The 20,824-nt window shown below is 38.0% G+C and overlaps 1 protein-coding gene across 2 annotated transcripts in view; it reads left to right on the forward strand.

The window, feature by feature from the left end:
• APOOL (apolipoprotein O like) overlaps positions 1–20,824 on the forward strand; it is a 135,392-nt gene that overhangs the window by 16,443 nt on the left and 98,125 nt on the right. Inside the window, exon 1 of one of the 2 annotated variants that reach the window (XM_032330435.1) lies at positions 17,646–17,689. The exons of the other annotated variant lie outside the window; for it this stretch is intronic. Coding sequence (XP_032186326.1) covers positions 17,687–17,689 — 3 coding nt within the window. The 5' untranslated portion in view covers positions 17,646–17,686. Of the gene's footprint in view, positions 1–17,645; positions 17,690–20,824 lie in introns of those variants that run through there. 2 annotated transcript variants of the gene reach the window in all.

Below are 20,824 nucleotides of genomic sequence, written 5' to 3' on the forward strand. Positions count from 1 at the left end.
CCTATCTGATACGTCAGAAGAGGCTAAACTTCATCAATTATATAGTTATGCCCCCATGTTTGTTTACCTCAGGAGTATTTGTACATTAGGTTCATAGATAACAAAAATCACCCAGAAAAAGTAGTACTGATAGAGTCATCCACAGTTCTCTCTTCCCTGCTGATGACGTAAGCTATTAGCACTTGAGGTCTACAAAGAAAGGAAAGGGAAAAAGAAGAAAAAAAGATAGGAAGGTAAAATAAAACTTTAAGATCAGTTGGAACATATAATTGCTGGGAAAAAAAAGGTTAGAAGAAAGAGATGAAGAGAAGAAAGAGCAAAAAATGGGAGAAATTGGAGATGGGTAGTCTACTTTCTCCTTTACGGAAGATGGAAGACTATAACTTCCTTCTCTTTCCCACCCAGGTCTTGTGATCTAGAGTCATAAATAGCCACATGGTGTTGAGTTTTTTCTTGTGAACAGCTCCTAAAAGATAACAGCCCCACACACTGAAAGAGAAACTCCTTTCATACATTTCCCACTCCTTCCATTTCTCAAACTTTTGACCTCCACAAAATGAGGCTTTTTAAGAGTATATATTTAAGCAGTGTAGTATACAGGAGTGTTTTTCTGTAAGGGATTCCTTAATCAAGGTATCATTGATAATTCTAGCTAAAAATGTATCAGTTTAGAAATAAAGTATATTTTAAAGCATTTATTTGATATGGTAATCACCACATTAATTTGACCGAGAAATTTTGTCATGGCATGTGCAAAGTAGAATGCTGTTTCCAGTAAGAAAGAATCATGTTGGGACAAGATGTTAGGGAAGTAGGAGGAGGCACCTTTTCAACCTGTACCCTAAAGTGAGCTAATTACCTACCAAAGAACTCCGATCACCCATGAAATCAGCCTGAGATCAGAATTATACACGTCTGGATCTCTGCAGGGCAGAAGACGCCAGTGGGCAGGTAAAGTGGAGTGGGAACGGCGGACTGATATCAGAAGATAAACAAAAGGAGGAGGGAGCCACCAGAGGCGACTGGTTGGAAAGTAATACCCCCAATACGAGCGAAAGTGCCCTGCATCTGGGGACCAGCATTAACTTGGAGACTGGTTGAAAGCACTCCAAAAGAGCAAAGGATTGCGGGGGGGAAATTGTGGGAATCGGGGTGGCTAGGGCCAGGGGCTTAAGTCCTTGGTCCCAGGACAGCCTCCCCTGGCACTGAGCCAGAGAGAGTGCGGCGGAGAAACCAGGTCTTGGTCCCTAAGCCGCCGGTGCGCCCGAGAATGCTTAGGGTCCGGCTCCTGTGAGGGGATGGGAGCCACGCCAGACGACAGAACGCGCGAGCCATGCTATAGAGCCTGAGATGCGCGTGCCCCTCATCCTCCCCTGAGAGAGGTACAAAGGCCCAGCCGGCGCCCTTTGATACACGCCATTGTTTCAGAGCCTAAGATGCGTGCACCAAACTCTCCCCCCAGAGAGGTGCGCGAAGGCCCAGCCTGGTGCTTTTGGACCTGCACCCCATTCTCAGAGCCTGAGACCCGCGCGTGACCCACAGCCTCCCCTGAAAGAGGAGCGCACAAGCCAGGTGCTCTTAGACCCAGAAAGACCTGGCACTCCCAGCCCGGGCCAGCGGGAAAATCTCAGTGTGTGATTGCTGCTTGGAACCTCTCTGGCGATCTGGAGCTGCCCAGACAGCCGCCACTGCCTTGGCTTTGGGTACCAGCAAAAGATCCTGCGTCCCCAGGGACCGTGACTCAGAACCTGCTCTGCCAGCGGCCAAGGGGGAACTTATTTGGGCTCTGCAGCCAGACTGAGCCTTCTCTCTGAGAGGGAGGTCAGGGTGCAGTTTGTTTTTCTCTAAAATTATAAAACCATCAAAAGCGGTCAAGGTGAGAGAAATAAAAAGTGAACAAACAAAAACCGCCAGAGAACAAAAGCCTGAAAAAAACCAGTTTCCTCAGAGCCCACCCCCTTGAGGGGGGGCGGGAGGACTTAACTCAGGGAACATCATGACTGAAAACCCACGTGGCAGGCCCATCCCCCAGAAAAGAAAACAAGAAAGAAAAAAAAAAAGATGACAAGAGAACAACCACGATTACTTCATAGGAAAACTTTTATTTTTTACTTGGTCCTACTATTCTGGTTCATTTTTTTTATATAGATAATTTCTTTAACCTATTTACCATCAGAGTGAGCTGTCCAGAACATCAAATTCCATAATAATCTCCTAACCTGAACTTTTTGATACATACACCTATGTTTTCCTTTTGCATTTCTATTTTTTGAATTTCTTTTTTTTTTATTTTAGTTTATCTAGGTTATTCCTTTTTATTTTTATTTTCTAATATTCATATAGAGTTAAACTTCAAAGTAATCCCCTTTCCCCAATCAATACTACCCCTATAGGTAAACCAATTTTTAATCCCCCTTTATCTTAGGAAAGTTGAATCGTTTAACAAAGATATTAAGATAAATCCAGGAAGAATAAAAACAAACTTCCTCACCCACACTGAGAATTTATAACCACTCTCCCATCTTTTTCTTACACCACTGTTTCTGTGTTTGTCCTGATAGTATATAAATCTTACACGTCGGGTTCTTTTTGACGAGGTTCTTCCTTTATTTGCATATATATATATATACATATATATATGTATATATATTTATCTCTTGTCATATACTTTTATATATAAATCTTACACGTCGGGTTCTTTTTGACGAGGTTCTTTTTATTTGCATATATATATATATACATATATATATATGTATATATATTTATCTCTTGTCATATACTTTTATCAGTCTTTTTGTTAGTCTGCTTTTGTTAGTCTACTTCATAAATCTTACCTTGGGGCCCATGTGGGCTGAACCTTCTCTTTCAGATTCCCTTTCCTGTCTCTCTCTCTCTCTTTTTCTTTTTCTTTTCTTTTGTCTCGTTTGGGTGGGAAATCCTGATTGCTCAGAAGTGTTCCAGGGTGCACCTTGACTGCACCACAATCAATACATCCAGCTACATCTGTTCAGTCGTCTCTCACCAAAATGACTAGGGGGAGGAATGCCCAACAGAAGAAAAATACAGAGGATAGGCCTTCTGCAACAGAGCTAACGGCTATCAACGTAGACAATATGTTGGAAAGAGAATTCAGGCTAACAATTATCCAGGCAATAGCTAGGTTGGAGAAAGCCATGGATGACCAAATGGAAGTGATTAGGGCCGAACTGAAAACGACCCGAGGTCATGTTTTCAGTGTTAGGGAAGAGCTGAAAGCTACCAGGGATGAGCTTCACAGTGCTCTCAATGAGTTCCAATCTAATCTAAATTCTCTCAAAGCTAGGCTAACTGAGACAGAAGATAGAATTAGTGATCTGGAGGACAAACAGATAGAAAGGATCAGGAGGAAGCCTGGAACAAAGAGCTTAGAAACCAGGAGAACAGAATCAGGGAAATAAATGATGCCATAAAATGTTCCAATGTCAAAATTATTGGAATCCCTGAAGGGGAGGAGAAAGAAAGAAGTCTAGAAGATATAGTGGAACAAGATCTTCATGAAAATTTTCCCAATCTTGCGAGTGGAACGAGCATTCATGTACTAGAGGCTGAACGGTCTCCACCCAAGATTATACATTCCAAAAAACATCATGACACCTGACAGTCAAATTGAGGAGTCATAATTGTAGGTACAATCTCTTGAAAGCCACTCGGACAAAGAGGCTCCTAACTTACAGAGGAAAGTCCATCAGAATAACGTCAGATCTGTCCACAGAGACCTGGCAAGCAAGAAAGGGCTGGCAGGATATATTCAGGGCACTAAATGAGAAGAACATGAAGCCAAGAATAATTTATCCAGCAAGACTGACATTCAAAATGGATGGAGAGATAAAGAGTTTCCAAGACCGGCAAGGCTTAAAAGACTATGCAACCACCAAGCCAACACTGCAGGAAATATTAAGGGGGGTTCTATAAAAGAGGAAAAATCCTGGGCACCTGCGTAGCTCTGGGTTCAGCTGCTGCCTTCGGCTCAGGTCATGATCTCAGGGTCCTGGGATTGAGTCCCGCGTCGAGCTCTATGCTCAGCAGGGAGCCTGCTTCCCTCCCTCTCTCTCTGCCTGCCTCTCTGTCTACTTGTGATCTCTGTCAAATAAACAAATAAAATCTTTGAAAAAATAAAAGAATAACATTGAACAGAAATATAGAGACAGTCTACAGAAAGAAGGACTGCAAAGGTAACATGATGTCAATAAAAATGTATCTATCAATAATCACTCAATGAGAATGGCCTAAATGCCCCCATAAAATGGCGCAGGGTTGCAGATTGGATAAAATGACAGGACCCATCCATATGTTGTCTACAAGACACCCATTTTGAACCTAAAGATACACCCAGACTGAAGTGAAAGGATGGAGAAGCATCTTTCATGCCAATGGGCCTCAAAAGAAGGCTGGGGTAGCGATTCTCGTATCAGATAAATTAGATTTTAAACTAAAGACTGTAGTCAGAGATACAGAAGGACACTACATAATCCTTAAAGGGACTATCCACCAAGATGATCTAACAATTGTAAATATCTATGCCCCCAATATGGGAGCAGCCAATTACATAAGAAAACTGTTAATCAAGATAAGGAGTCATATTGATATGAATACACTAATAGTAGGAGATCTTAACACGCCTCTCTCAGAAATAGATCATTGAAGCAGAAAATTAAAAAAGAAACAAGAGCATTGAATGACACATTGGACCAGATGGACCTCATAGATATATACAGAGCATTCCACCCTAAAACAACACAATACTCATTCTTATCAAGTGCACGTGGAACCTTCTCAAGAATAAACCACATACTGGTCACAAATCAGGAATCAACCGTTACCAAAAGACTGAAATTATTCCCTGCATATTCTCAGATCACAATGCTTTGAAACTGGAGCTCAATCACAAGGAAATTTCAGAAGGAACTCAAACACCTGGAAGCTAAAGACCACCTTGCTTAAGAATGCTTGGATCAAACAGGAGATCAAAGAAGAACTGAAACAATTCATGGAAACCAATGAGAATGAAGACACTTTGATCCAAAACCTATGGGATACATCAGAGGCAGTCCTAAGGGGGAAATACATAGCCATCCAAGCCTCCCTCAAAAAAATTGAAAAATCCAGAACACAGCAGCTGTCTCCACACCTTAAACAACTGGAGAATCAACAACAAATCAACTCCACACATAAGAAGGGAAATCATCAAGATTAGAGCTGAGATCAATGAGGTAGAAACCAGAGATACTGTAGAATGTACCAATGAAATTAGAAACTGGTTTTTGAAAGAATCAATAAGATCAATAAACCATTGGCCACACTAATCCAAAAGAAAAGAGAGAGAGCCCAAATTCATAAAATTATGAATGAAAAGGGAGAGATCACAACTAACACCAAGGAAGTAGAAACAATGATCAGAAGTTATTATCAACAGTTATATGCCAATAAACTTAGCAACCTAGATGAAATGGATGCATTCCTGGAAAACTATAAACTTCCAAAATAGAACCAGGAAGAAATCGATAACCTGAATAGACCGATATCTAGTAATGAGATTGAAGCAGTGATGAGAAACCTCCCAAAAAACAAGAGCCCAGGACCTGATGGATTCCCTGGGAAATTCTGCCAAACTTTCAAAGAAGAAATGACACGTATTCTCTTGGAGCTGTTTCAAAAAATTGAAACAGAAGGAAAACTTCCAGACTCTTTCTGTGAAGCCAGCATTACCCTGATCCCCAAACTAGGCAAAGACCTTACCAAAAAGGAGAATTTCAGATCAATATCACTGATGAATATGGATGCTTTGATTCTTAACAAGATCCTAGCAAACAGGATCCAACAGCAAATTAAAAAGATTATCCACCATGACCAGGTGGGAATCATCCCTGGGCTACAAGGATGGTTCAACATTTGCAATTCAGTCAATGTGATACAACAAATTAATATGAGAAAAGAGAAGAAGCACATGGTCCTCTCAATTGATGCAGGAAAAGCATTTGACAAAATCCAGTATCTGTTCCTAATTAAAACACTTCAAAGTATAAGGATAGAACGAACATTCCTGAAATTCATAAATTTGTCTATGAAAGACCCACAGCAAATATCATCCTCTATGGGAAAAAGCTTGCAGCCTTCCCGTTGAGATCAGGAAAAAGACAAGGATGCCCACTTTCACCACTCTTGTTCAACATAGTATTAGATGTCCTAGCAACAGCAATCAGACAACAAAGAGAAATGAAAGGTATCCAAATTGACAATGAAGAAGTCAAAATCTCTCTCTTCGCAGATGACATGATTCTTTATATGGAAAACCCAAAAGACTCCACCCCCAAACTACTAGAACTCATACAGCAATTCAGCAACGTGGCAGGATACAAAGTCAATGTACAGAAATCAGTGGCTTTCTTATACACTAACAATGAAAATACAGAAAGGGAAATTAGAGAATTGATTCCATTTACTATAGCACCAAGAATCATAAGATACCTGGGAATAAACCTAACTAAAGAGATAAAGGATCTGTACTTGAGGAAACACAGAACACTCATGAAAGAAATTGAAGAAGACACAAAAAGATGGAAGACCATTCCATGCTCTTGAATCGGAAGAATAAACATTGTTAAAATGTCTATACTGCCTAGAGCAATCTATATCTTTAATGTCATTCCGATCAAAATTCCACCGGTATTCTTCAAGGAGCTGGAGCAAATAATCCAAAAATTTGTATGGAATCAGAAGAGACCCCGAATCGCTAAGGAAATGTTGAAAAACATAAATAAAACTGGGGGCATCACGTTACCTGATTTCAAGCTTTACTACAAAGCTGTGATCAGCAAGACAGCATGGTACCGGCATAAAAACAGACACATAGACCAGTGCAACAGAGTAGAGAGCCCAGATTTGGGCCCTCAACTCTATGGTCAATTAACGTTTGACAATACAGGAAAAAATATACAGTGGAATAAAGACAGTCTCTTCAATAAATGGTGCTGGGAAAACTGGACAGCTATATGTAGAAGAATCAAACTCAACCGTTCTCTTACACTGTACACAAAGATAAACTGATAATGGGTAAAAGACCTCAACGTGAGACAGGAATCCATCAGAATCCTAGAGGAGAGCATAGGCAGTACGCTCTTCGATATCAGCCACAGCAACTTCTTTCAAGATATGTCTCCAAAGGCAAAGGAAACAAATTGAAAATAGACTTTTGGGACTTCATCAAAATCAAAAGTTTCTGCACAGCAAAAGAAACAGTCAAAAAAACAAAGAGGCAACCCACGGAATGGGAGGAGATATTTGCAAATGACAGTACAGACAAAAGGTTGATATGCAGGATCTATAAAGAACTCCTCAAACTTCGCACACACAAAACAGACAATCATATCAAAAAATGGGCAGAAGATGAGCAGACACTTCTCCAATGAAGACATACAAATGGCTATCAGACACATGAAAAAATGTTCATCATCACTAGCCTTCAGGGTGATTCAAATTAAAACGACATTTAGATATGACCTTACACCAGTTAGAATGGCCAAAATTAACAAGACAGGAAACAACATGTGTTGGAGGGGATGTGGAGAAAGGGGAACCCTCTTCCACTGTTGGTGGGAAAGCAAGTTGGTGCAGCCTCTTTGGAGAACAGTGTGGAGATTCCTCAAGAAATTAAAAATAGAATTTCCCTATGACCCTGAAATTGCACTCCCGGGTATTTACCCCAAAGATACAGATGAGAAATGATGGGCCATCTGTACCCCAATGTTTATAGCAGCAATGGCCATGGTCGCCAAACTGTGGAAAGAATCAAGATGCCCTTCAGCCGTTGAATGGATATGGAAAATGTGGTACATATACACTATGGAGTATTATGCCTCCATCAGAAAGGATGAATACCCAACTTTTGTAGCAACATGGATGGTACTGGAAGAGATTATGCTGAATAAAATAAGTCAAGCAGAGAGAGTCAATTATCATACGGTTTCACTTATTTGTGGAGCATAACAAATATCATGGAGGACATGGATAGTTAGAGAGGAGAAGGGAGGCGGGGAAATTGGAAGGGGAGGTGAACCATGGGAGACTGTGGACTCTGAAAAACTATCTGAGGGCTTTGAAATGGCAGGGTGGTGGGAGGTTTGGGTACTAGGTGGTGGGTATTATTGAGGGCATGGATTGCATGGAGCACTGTGTGTGGTGAAAAAATAATGAATACTGTTATGCTAAAAAAAAATCATGTTCGTTGTCTACTCAAATATAATCTTCAGAAATTTGAAATTTAGTCAAAGTTTGTCAATAGAATCCTACCTTCCATTTATGTAGCATAATAGTTTTTATAAAATTTCGTCTATTATAAATTATATGTCTTATATGTATCATATATGATTCTTAACACATTGCTGTGAGAATTTTTAATGAGAGAGATATCCTCTAAGGTATTTGTGTTTCAGGATAAAAGGTGCTCATTGTAAATTTTATTTGTGGTGGGGCTGGAGTAGTTCAGTCTTTAAATGCTTTAGAGAGTACTACAAGCATACTTAAAATTTTGAGAGTAATTCCATTTGGGGAACCATAGTTCATAATTCATACTAGAGTGTCAAAAAGTAACACCACTGAATCAATCTTACAATTTTAGATTAGCTTGGACCTTTAGTTACCACTTACCTCCACAGATGTTAATAAAACAAAAAATAACTTGCTAGATTATCTATGTATATTGTCTTATTTAAACCTGTAAATTTACTTAGTTTTGTGGTTCTTGGTCCTATAAAGCCCTTGGGGGTACGAAGAGACATATAACTAGTGAGAAAGAGCCTACATTTTATTTTTACTTATTTTTTTAAAAGATTTTATTTATTTATTTGAGGGAGAGTGTGAGCGTGACTGAAGGGTGGAAGGGTAGGGGTCGAGGGAGAGAGAAAAGCGGGCTCCCCACTGAACAGGGAGCCTGCCTTGGGACTCCATACCTGGACCCTGGGATCCTAACCTGAGCTAAAGGCATATGCTTAACTGACTGAGCCACCTAGTATTCCTTTCTCATATCCCGACAAGGTAGATAATAGCCCAATTTCTTTCCTATATTTAGCACACATATATGTTGTGCTATATATGTGTGTATAAAAGTGAGCTGTTTGGTGTTTTCTTTTAAATTCAATTACTGATTTTGAAAACTTTTATTTGTCTAATCCTGATGACCATACTGACTAAAGTTGAATTATGCTAGTCTGTTGTGCCATTTCTGGAGGATTTTTTTAAGTGTAAATTTGTGTAACTCTTATATTCCCTATATATGTTTTTTTTAAATTTTATATTTCTTTAATTTTTATTTCAGATAAACTTTTGACACTTTCAGCTGTTATTCAGTAATACTTATCATTATTGAGTGTTTAGAAATTCCAAAATAGTTTAGTTCATTCATACATCATAATTAAAACACCCAGTGCTTTATTAATGCTTTAACATTAATATTCTATAATTTAATAATATAGTAAAAGCCATATCTATCCAAGCCACACTAAGCTGGGCAGTTATTTGTTCTGGCTAACTTAAGATAGGCCTTATTAGTGCTTGAGCTTTAATTTTGATGAAGATTATAATTCACATGTACCAGGTACTTCCCATTCATCTTAAACTGTCTTTACTAAACTTTGCCAGTTGTAATATGCTGTATGCTATAACTGATATTCTTAAAGAATAACAGTATGAAGTATGCAAATGCAAACATAGTGAACTTGAATGGGTATTGAACACAGACATAACCTTAGAATTAATGTTATATTAAAAGGTTTCTGGTGTCATTTTGTATTATATATGTATATATATGTTTACTGATATTTATGTATATAAATTATATATACATATTATATATTTTCTTAGCTTTGTGGGCGATGTAACATGCTCAATAAACAAAAGCAATCTTTTCCTAAGTGCTTTTCTGTCCTCCAAAGGTCACTGCTGATATTTGCTTCCTTTTACCTCGAAAATATTAGTATGCCTTGTGCACCATTAACAAAATACTTTCTCGGGGCGCCTGGGTGGCTCAGTGGGTTAAGCCGCTGCCTTCGGCTCGGGTCATGATCTCAGGGTCCTGGGATCGAGGCCCGCATCGGGCTCTCTGCTCGGCAGGGAGCCTGCTTCCCTCTCTCTCTCTCTCTGCCTGCCTCTCCATCTACTTGTGATTTCTCTCTGTCAAATAAATAAATAAAATCTTAAAAAAACAAAAACAAAAACAAAAACAAAAACAAAATACTTTCTCATGCATAGTAGGCATTCAAAAATACTATTTACTCCTTTCCTGTTACTGATGTATTAGAGCACTAATACTATTTTATAAGCACATTCATCTTCATATTCCTTAACTTTTGCAGATGTGCTACAGGTCACTACTTTCTCTTAGTGTTCTTCAGTATTTAATTTCCAGGGAAAGACCAGATGCTATACAGCATTTAAAATGGCATCTTTATTTTTATTTTTATTTTTTTTTAATTTTTAAAATTTCTTTTCAGCGTAACAGTATTCATTGTTTTTGCACCACACCCAGTGCTCCATGCAATACATGCCCTCCTTAATACCTACCTCCTGGCTCCCCCAACCTCCCACCCCCTGCCCCTTCAAAACCCTCAGGTTGTTTTTCAGTGTCCATAGTCTCTCATGGTTCATCCCCCTTCCAGTTTCCCTCAACTCTCTTCTCCTCTCCATCTCCCCATGTCCTCCATGTTATTTGTTATGCTCAAGCTCAACACACACAAAACAGATAATCATATCAGAAAATGGGCAGAAGATATGAACAGACACTTCTCCAGTGAAGACCTATGAAGGGCTATCAGACACATGAAAAAATGTTCATCATCACTAGCCATCAGGGAGATTCAAATTAAAACCACATTGAGATACCACCTTACACCAATTAGAACGGCCAAAATTAGCAAGACAGGAAACAACATGTGTTGGAGAGGATGTGGAGAAGGGGAACCCTCTTACACTGTTGGTGGGAATGCAAGTTGGTTCAGCCACTTTGGAGAACAATATGGAGATTCCTCAAGAAATTAAAAATAGAGCTTCCCTTTGAACCTGCAATTGCACTACTGGGTATTTACCCAAAATACAGATGTAGTGAAAAGAAAGGCCATCTGTACCCCAATGTTTATAGCAGCAATAGCCACGGTTGCCAAACTGTGGAGAGAACCAAGGTGCCCTTCAATGGACGAATGGATAAGGAAGATGTGATCCATATACACTATGGAGTTTTATGCCTCCATCAGAAAGGATGAATAGCCAACCTTTGTAGCAATATGGATGGGACTGGAAGAGATTATGCTGAGTGAAATAAGTCAAGCAGAGAGAGTCAATTATCATATGGTTTTACTTATTGGCATCTTTATTTAAAAAAAAAAGGGCAGACCAAAAAACAGGCTCTTAACTATAGAGAGCAAACAGAGGATTACCAGAGGGTAGGTGGGTAGTGTAATGGGTGAAATAGGTGAAGGGGATTAAGAGTACACTTACCTTAATGAACACTGAGAAATATATGAAATTGTTGAGTAGCTATACTGTACACTTGAAACTAATACAACACTGTTAACTATACTGGAATTAAAATAAAATAATATTTTAAATAAAAAAATAAAATGGATTTTTATCCTTTGCAAATATCTTCTCTCATTCAATACGTTGCCTTTTTGTTTGTTGATAGTTTACTTTGCCTTGCAAAAGTTTTTATTTTGCTATAGTTCCAATAAGTTTACATTTGCTTTTGATTCTCTTTCCTGAGGAAATACCTAGAAAAATGCTTCTATGGCCAATGTCAAAGAAATTACTGCTTATGTTTTCTTCTAGGAATGTTATGGTTTCTGGTCTCACTTTAGATCTTTTTTTTTTAAGATTTTATTTATTTATTTGACAGACAGAGATCACAAGCAGGCAGAGAGGCAGGCAGAGAGAGAGGAAGGGAAGCAGGCTCCCCACTGAGCAGAGAGCCCGATGTGGAGCTCCATCCCAGGACCCCGGGATCATGACCCGAGCCGAAGGCAGAGGCTTTATTTAACCCACTGAGCCACCCAGGCACTCCTCACATTTAGATCTTTAATCCATTTTATTTTTATGTATGGTATAGGAAAGTGGTCCATTTCCATTCGTTCCCATGTAGCTGTCCCATTTTCCCAGCACTCTTTGTTGAAGAGACTGTCTTTATCCCATTGTGTATTTTTGCCTCCTTTGTCATAGTTTAACTGAACAACAACAACAAAAAAATGTGAGTTTAATTTCTGGACTCTCTGTTCTGTTCCAATGATCTGTGTCTGTTTTTGTGCCACTAGCATACTGTTTTTTACTACTACAGGTGTGTAGTAAATCTAGAAATAAGGAATTATGATACCGCCAGCTGTGTAGCAGTTCTTAAAATTTGGGATTGTGATACCTCCAGCTTTGTTCTTTTTCAACATTGCTTTGGCTATTCGAGGTATCTTGTGGCTCCATTCAAATTTTAGGATTATTTGTTTTAGGTTTTATAAAAAATGCTATTAGTATTTTGACAGGAATTGCATTAAATCTGTAGATAGCTTTATGTAGTATGGATTTTTTTTTAAAGATTTTATTTATTTGACAGACAGAGATCACAAGTAGGCAGAGAGGCAGGCAGAGAAAGAGAAGGAAGCAGCTCCCCGCCGAGCAGAGAGCTCGATGTGGGGCTCGATCCCAGGACCCCGGGATCACGACCCGAGCGAAGGCAGAGGCTCAACCCACTGAGCCACCTAGGCGCCCCTGTCGTATGGACTTTTTAACAGTATTTATTCTCCCAGTATGTGAACATGGAATATGTTCCCATTTGTGTCATCTTCAGTGTCTTTCACCAGAACTTTATAGTTTTTAGAGTAGATGTCTTTTACCTTCTTAGTTAATTTATTTCTAGGTATTTTGTTATTTTGGGTCCATTTGTTATTGGGATCCCTTTCTTAATTTCTCTTTCTGCTACTTCATTATTAGTGTATAGAAATGCAACAGATTTCTGTATATTAATTTTGTATCCTGTGACTTTGCTGAATCATCTATCCATTCTAGTTTGGTGGAGTCTTTACTTTGGTGTTGTCTTTGGGGTTTTCTATATATGGTATCAATATGCAAAGAGTGGAAATTTTATTTCTTCCTTACCAGTTTGGAAGCCTTTTATTTCTTTTTGTTGTCTGATTGATTGAATTTCCAGTACTGTGTTGAATAAAAGAGGAGAGAACAGACATCCTTGTCTTGTTCCTGATCTTAGGGGAGTGAGATCTCAGTTGTCACTGTTGAATATGATATTAGTTGTGGATTTTGCATGTAAGGCCTTTATTATATTGAGGTGTGTTCCCTCCAAACCGACCTTGTGGAGAGTTTTTATCATGAATGGATGTTGTACTTTTTTCAAATACTAATTTGAAAAGATATATGCACTTTTGTGTTTATTGCAACATTTTATAAGTCAAGGTGTAGAAGCAACCCAAGTTTCCGTCCATAGAATAAGGAAGATAGGGGGTATACAGACACACACACACACACACACACACACACACACACACACAGAATGAAATATTACTTAGCTATTAAAAAAATGAACTCTTGCCATTTGCAACAACATGGTTGGATCTAGAGGGCATAATGCTAAGTGAAATAAGTCAGTCATATGATTTCACTCCTGTGTGGAATTTAAGAAACAAAACAAATGAACAAAGAAAAAAAGGAAGAAACAGACTTAAATATAGAGAACAAACTGGGATGCCAGAAGGGAGATGGGTGAGAGAGTGGGTGAGATAGGTGAAGGAGATTAAGAGTAAACTTATCATGATGAACACTGAGTAATAGATAGAATTTTTGAGTCATTGTATTTTGTACCTGAAACCAATTTAAAGCTGTGTATTAATTATACTTAAATAAAAAATAAAATGGCATTTTAATTTTTTAATTTTAATTTTTTTTAAGGATTTTATTTATTTGACAGAGATCACAAGTAGGCAGAGAGGCAGGCATCGAGAGAGAGAAGGAGCAGAGAGCCCAATGTGGGGCTTGATCCCAGGACCCCTGGGATCATGACCTGAGCTGAAGGCAGAGGCTTTAACCCACTGAGCCACCCAGGTGCCCCTTAATTTTAATTTTTAGAAAAATTTTTAAAGAAGATTGTTTAACAGAGAATGAGCAGGGGGAGGGGCAGAGGGAAAGAATTTTCAAGCAGACTCCCTACTCAGCGTGGGGGTCCCATATGGGGCTCGATCTTGCAACCAATGAGATCATGACCTCAGCTTAAACCAAAAGTCAGATGCTTAACTGAGTGACCAGACACCCCTAAAATGGCCCTTTTCTTAAGATTTATTTATTTATTTATTTATGAGAGAGAGTTCAGGGGGAGGCTCAGAGGGAGAGGTAGAGAGTCTGAAGCAGACTCCATGCTGAGTGTGGAGCCCAATGTGGGGCTTGATCTCATGACCTTGAGATTACAGCCTGAGCTGAAACCAAGAGTTGGATGCTTAACTGACTGTGCCCACCAGGTGCCCCAAATGGTGCCCCTAAAATAGGTATCTTGCTGGCACAGTTAAGCATCGGCCTTCAGTTTGGGTCATGATCCCAGTGTCCTGGGACCAAACCCCACTTGGGGGGGGCGGTCTCTGCTCAGCAGGGAGCCTGCTTCTCCCTCTCCCTCTGATTGCTGCTCCACCTGCTTGTGTGCACCCTCTCTCTTTCTCTTTCAAATAGGTAAATAGTTATTTTTTAGAAAATGGCATTTTTAATGGTAGACAACAGAGCAAAGAGATGGAAGAACCTCGGTTTTTCATTAAGTCACTGAAATCACTCAATCTGAAAGTTCTGCCTACTTCTAGACTTCCTCTTATATGGGAGAATAATATTTCATCATTGTCAAAGCCTGTTTGAGTTTGGGATACCAAAACTTCAGCCAAAAGAATCCTAAGTGATACCTACTATATTGGACTGCTCTGAAGATTAAAAAGCTTATGAGTGTAAAGCACCTGCCACATAGTAAGTGTTCCTTAAACAAAGTAAACCCTGTCTTCAGAGATCCCTTATATTTTGAGGGACATTATATTCAGGTGTAGCACCGGTACCATTACCAGATTGGTGAGCTATTCCATCATCCATTTATAGCTTTATTGTTTGTTTGTTTGTTTTCTTAGCTATAGCATATGCATCTGCTACGACTTTCTTTCTACTTTAATTCTTTATTATCCCATGTATTTTTTGTTACTTCTCCCACTTGGTTTTTGTATGATAAATCAAAACTTGCCAAAACACAGCTAGCCAATTTGAATATCCTTGCCTATAATACTATAATACTCAGCTCTTTAGTTCTTCTCCCTTTTTGTTGGTTGCTGGATATTGAGGAACAGCTTTTTGGCTACAAGAGATTCTGAAATATGAGATCTTGTTTCTTTTTCCTCTCCCCATATTTTAGAATTCCTCTAGATACCTAAAAGTTCTAGATAGCTAAGATCATACTGTAATGTATAATAAGCATGGTTTAGAATTCCTCTAGATACCTAAAAGTTCTAGATAGCTAAGATCATACTGTAATGTATAATAAGCATGGTAAGCATACTGTAATGTATAATAAACATGTATAATAAACATTTCTAAAAGCTGAAAGAAATTTAATCTTCTTACATTGGAGTCATACTATGTGTCTTAGTTAGATCTGGCTACTATAACAAAATTAGACTGAGTGGCTTAAGCGACATTTATTTCTCACAGTTTTGGAGATTGGGATATCCAAGATCAGGATGCCAGCAGATTTGATTCTTCAATGAGGGCTGCCTTCCTGGCTTGCAGACCACCACTGTCAAGTTGTATGCTCATGTGATACATTTTTGTGCATGCTTACGAGAAAGAGAGAGTTCTTATGTCTCTTCCTCTTATTACAAAGAGACTAATCCCCTTGTAGGGGCTCCACCCTAGTGACTTCTTCTAGACCTAATTGCCTATCAAAGGCCCTACCTTATAATACCATCACATTAGGGGTTTAAGGCTTCAATGTATGAATTTGGGGGGATACAAACATTCAATCAGTAACACCTTGCATGTTTTTAAATTTAAATAAAATTTTGGAGGGCCTGGGTGGTTCAGTCAGTTAAGTGTCCAACTCTTGATTTTGGCTCAAGTCATGATCTCAGGATCCTGAGATCAAGGCCCACAATGGGCTCTGTGCTTAGTGGGGAGTCTGCTTCTCACCTCCTTTGCCTCTGTCCCTCCCTCTGCATGTGTATGCTTTCTTTCTTTCTCTAAAATCAGTCTTTAAAAATGTCTCTTTATTTTACAGTGCAGTATTCATTTATTCATTCATGAAGTGAAATTCAGTGATTCATCACTTACATACAAAACCTAGTGTTCATCATAACAAGTGCCCTCCTTAATACCCATCACACTACAGCCCATTCCCCACCAACCTTCCTCTATCAACAATTTGTTCTGTTATCAGAAGAGTCTCTTAAGCTTTGCTTCCCTCCCTCCTTTTTTTATTTCCCCCCTTCTCATATGTTCATCTGTTTTCTTCCTTAAATTCCACATTGAGTGAGAGCATGTGGTATTTGTCTTTCTTTGACTGACTTATTTTACTTAGCATAACACATTCTAGCTCCACCGAAGTCATTGCAAATGGCAAGATTTCATTCTTTTTTGATGGCTAAGTAATATATATTATTTTGGGGAATGGGCTAGATGTGTGATGGGTATTAAGGAGGGCACTTGTAATAGCTTGAAATCTAGAGTCGTGATACCTCCAAGTTTGTTTTTCAGGATTGGTTTGTCAGTTTGGGGCCTTTCATGGTTCCACACATATGGAGGATGGTTTGTTCTAGCTCTGTGAAAAGTGCTGGTGGTGTTTTGATGGAGATTGCATTAAATGTATAGATTGCTTTGAGTAGTATAGCCATTTAAAAAATGTTTGTTCTTCCAATCCGTGAACATGGAATGCTTTTCCATTTCTTTGTGTCTTCTTCAGTTTCTTTCCTAATTGTTTTATAGTTTTGAGAGTATAGATCATTTATTTCTTTATTAGATTTATTCCTAGTTATCTTATTTTTTTGCTATAGTTACAAATGGGATCAATTCCTTGATTTCTATTTCTGCTGCTTTGTTACTGATGTATAGAAGTGCAACTGATTTTTGCACATTGGTTTTGTATCCTGTGACTTTGCTGAATTCATGTATGAGTTCTACCAATTTTTTTTTTATGAATTACTTCTACATTTCTACATAATATCATGTACTGTGCAAATACTGTATGTTTGACTTCTTCCTTGTCAATTTGGATTCCTTTTATTTCTTTTTGTTGTGGGATTACTGAGGCTAAGACTTCTAGTACAATGTTAAATGGTAATCGTGAGAGTGGACATCCTTGTCTTGTTCCTGACAGTAGGGCTCTCAGTATTTCCCCTTTGAGGATGATATTAGATGTGGTTCTTTTGCATATGGCTTTATGATATTGAGGTATGTTCCATCTATCCCTACTTTCTTGAGTGTTTTTATCAGGAAAGGAGGAGTATTTTGTCAGATGCTTTTTCTGTATCTATTGACAGGATCCTTTTTTTATGACAGGTCCTTTTTTTAATTAATGTGGTATATCACATTGATTTTTTTTTTTTTTAGGAATATTGTACCACCCCTGAATCCTAGGAATAAATCATACTTGGTCATGGTAAATAATTCTTTTACTGAACTGTTGAATTCAGTCTGTTAGTATTTTATTGAGAATTTTTACATGTTCATCAGGGATATTGCCCTGTAATTCTCCTTTATAGTTGGGCCTTTGTCTTGTTTTGGAATCAAGGTAATGCTGGCTTTGTAGAATGGGTTTGGAAGTTTTCCTTCCATTTCTATTTTTTGGAACAGTTTAAGAAAAATAGGTATTAACTCTTCTTTAAATGTCTGGTAGAATTCCCCTGAGAAGGCATCCAGCCTGGGACTTATGTTTATTAGGAAATTTTTGATTACTGATTCAGTTTGTTTGCTGTTATGGGTCTGTCCAAATTTTCTATTTCTTCCTGTTTCAGTTTTGGTAGTTTGTAAGGTTTTAGGAGTGTGTCCATTTCTTCCATGTTTTCCAGTTTATTGGTGTGTAGTTTTTTTATGGTAATCTCTTAAAATTGTTTGTGTTTTGTGGTATTGGTTGTGATCTTTCCTCTGTCATTCATGGTTTTATCTATTTTGGTCCTTTCTCTTTTTTTGATACATCTAGCTAGGGGTTTATCAATTTTAATTCTTACAAAGAAGCAGCTCTTAGTTTTTTTAATCTGTTTTACTGTGTTTTTGTTGTTCTTGTTTCTATATCATTTATTTCTTCTCTTATCTTTATTATTTTCCTTCTTCCTCTGGCTTTAGGCTTTATTTGCTGTTCCTATTCTGTCTCCTGTAGGTGTAAGGTTAGGTTTACGTATTTGAGATTTTTTTCAACTTGCTTCTTGAGGTAAGCCTGTACTATAATATACTTCCTTCTTAGGACTGCTTTTGCTGCATTCCAAAGGTTTTGGGATGTCATGCTTTCATTTTCTGTTGCTTCCATGTATTTTTAAAAAATGTTCTTTAATTTCCTGTTTAACCCATTCCTTTTTTAGTGGGATAATTTCCATGTATTTCAGGTGTTTCTAATTTTTTTTCCTTGTGGTTGACTCCCAGTTTCATAGTGTTGTGGTCTAAAATTTGCATGGTATGATCTCAATCTTTTCATGCTGGTTGAAACGTGATTTGTGACCCAGTAAGTGATCTGTTCTGGACAGTGTTTCCTGTGCATGCTTTTTGAGTGCATAGGAATGTATACTCTGGAGCTTTAGGATGAAATGTTCTGAATACATCCTTTAAGTCTATCTGATCCAGTGTGTCATTCAAAGCCATTGTTTCTTTGTTGATTTTCTGCTTAGATGATCTGTCCTTTGCTGTAAATGGGGTGTTACAGTCCCCTACTATAATTGTATTATCATCAGTGAGTTTATTTATGTTTGTTTGTAATTGATTTATGTATTTGGGTGCTCCCAATTTAGGGCCATAAAAATTTATAATTGTTAGATCTTCTTGATTGATAGACCTCTTCATTATGATTAATGCCCTTCTTCATCTCTAGTTACAGTCTTTATTTTAAAATCTAGTTTGATAACCAATATTGCTACTCTGGGTTTCTTTTGATGTCCATTAGCATGATCAATTGCTCTTCATCCCCTTACTTTCACTCTCGAGGTGTCTGTGGGTCTAAGATGAGTCTTTTGTAAGTTGCCTATTGATGAGTTTTGTTTTCCTATCCAGTCTGATACCCTGTGTCTTTTGATTGGCATATTTAACCCTTTTACATTCAGAATGATTATTGATAGATATAATTTAGTGCTATTATGTTACCTGTAGAGCTGGTGTTTTTGGTGGTGTTCTCTGGTCCTTTATTTTTTGCTTTTGGTCTTTTTTTCTCTCCACTCAGAGAATCCCCCATAAAATTTCTTTTAGGGCTTGTTTAGTGGTCACAAACTCCTTTAGTTTCTGCTCATCTGAAATTTTTTTTTAATCTCTCCTTCTGTTTTGAATGACAGCCTTGTTTGTTAAAGAAGTCTTAGCTGCATATTTTTCCCATTCAACATGATGAATATTCTTCCACTGCTCTATGTCCTGCCAAGTCTCTGTGGACACATCTGCTGTGAACTTGATCTGTCTTTCCTTGTAGGTTAAGGACTTTTTCCCCTTGTTGCTTTCAGAATTATTTCCTTACTGTGTTTGTGTATTTGACTATGATATGCCTTTGCAATGGCTGGCTTTTGTTTAATTTAGTGGGAGTCTCTGTGCTTCTTGGTTTTTGATATCTGTGTACTTCCCTATTCAAACTTAATTTTTTTGAGTAAACCTGCCCCTTTATCTCTCTCTTAATCTTCTGGAACTCCTGTGATATGAGTGCTATGTTTTACTAAGTTCCTGAGTTCTGTAAGTACACCTTCATGGTTCATCACCTTTCTTTTACTCTTCTTTTTGGCTTCATTATTTCTTATAATTTTATCTTGTGTATCACTGATTCATTCTTCTCCTTTGTTTTTATGGCCTCTATTTGTGTTTGCATCTCAGTTATAGCATTTTTATTTTTAGCCTGCATAGATTTTAGTTCTTTTATATCTGTAATAAGGGATTCTCTAGTGTCCTAAAGTCTAGCTAGTATCCTTATAGTTGTTTTAAGTTCTAGTTCAGACATCTTATTTGTGTCTGTATTGACTAAATTCCTGGCTGTGAGTTCTAGCTTGTGTTGTTTGTTTTGGGGTGAATTCTTCCATCTCATCATTTTGTCTAGAAAAGAAAAGAGGGAAGGAAAAAAAAAAGAATTAAAAAAACCCAAAACAAAAAACAGAAACAAACAACAAAAACAAAAGAAAAAACAAAAACACAAAATAAGAAAACCAAAAAAAAAAAAAAAAAAAAGATCTTGTGTGTGTTTTGGTGTGCTTGTTAAAAGAATCTACATTCCAAAATAAGGATAAATAAATAAAGTAGACCAAAAATAATATCTCTTTATATAGATATACAAAGTGTACATACATAAATAAAATAGTAACAGAAATTTAAAAGGAATTGGGATATATAAGAAAATAAAAGATCTTAAAAGTAAAAGAAGTAATACAAGTAAAATGGAAGCTCAATCCTATCCCCTCTAGCGCTGAAGCTTTGCAGCACTGTATGATCTAAAAACTTGATGCCAACTAGTTGTTTGTGCTGTTCTGGGGGAGGGGCCTGTTACACTGATTCTCAGGTGACTTGTTTCAGTGGAAATGCTTCCCCAGGTTGCAGGGACCTGGGGCTTGGGTATAAGTCC

The sequence above is a fragment of the Mustela erminea genome, chromosome X (genome assembly GCF_009829155.1).
Source record: "Mustela erminea isolate mMusErm1 chromosome X, mMusErm1.Pri, whole genome shotgun sequence".
Lineage (NCBI taxonomy): Eukaryota > Metazoa > Chordata > Mammalia > Carnivora > Mustelidae > Mustela > Mustela erminea.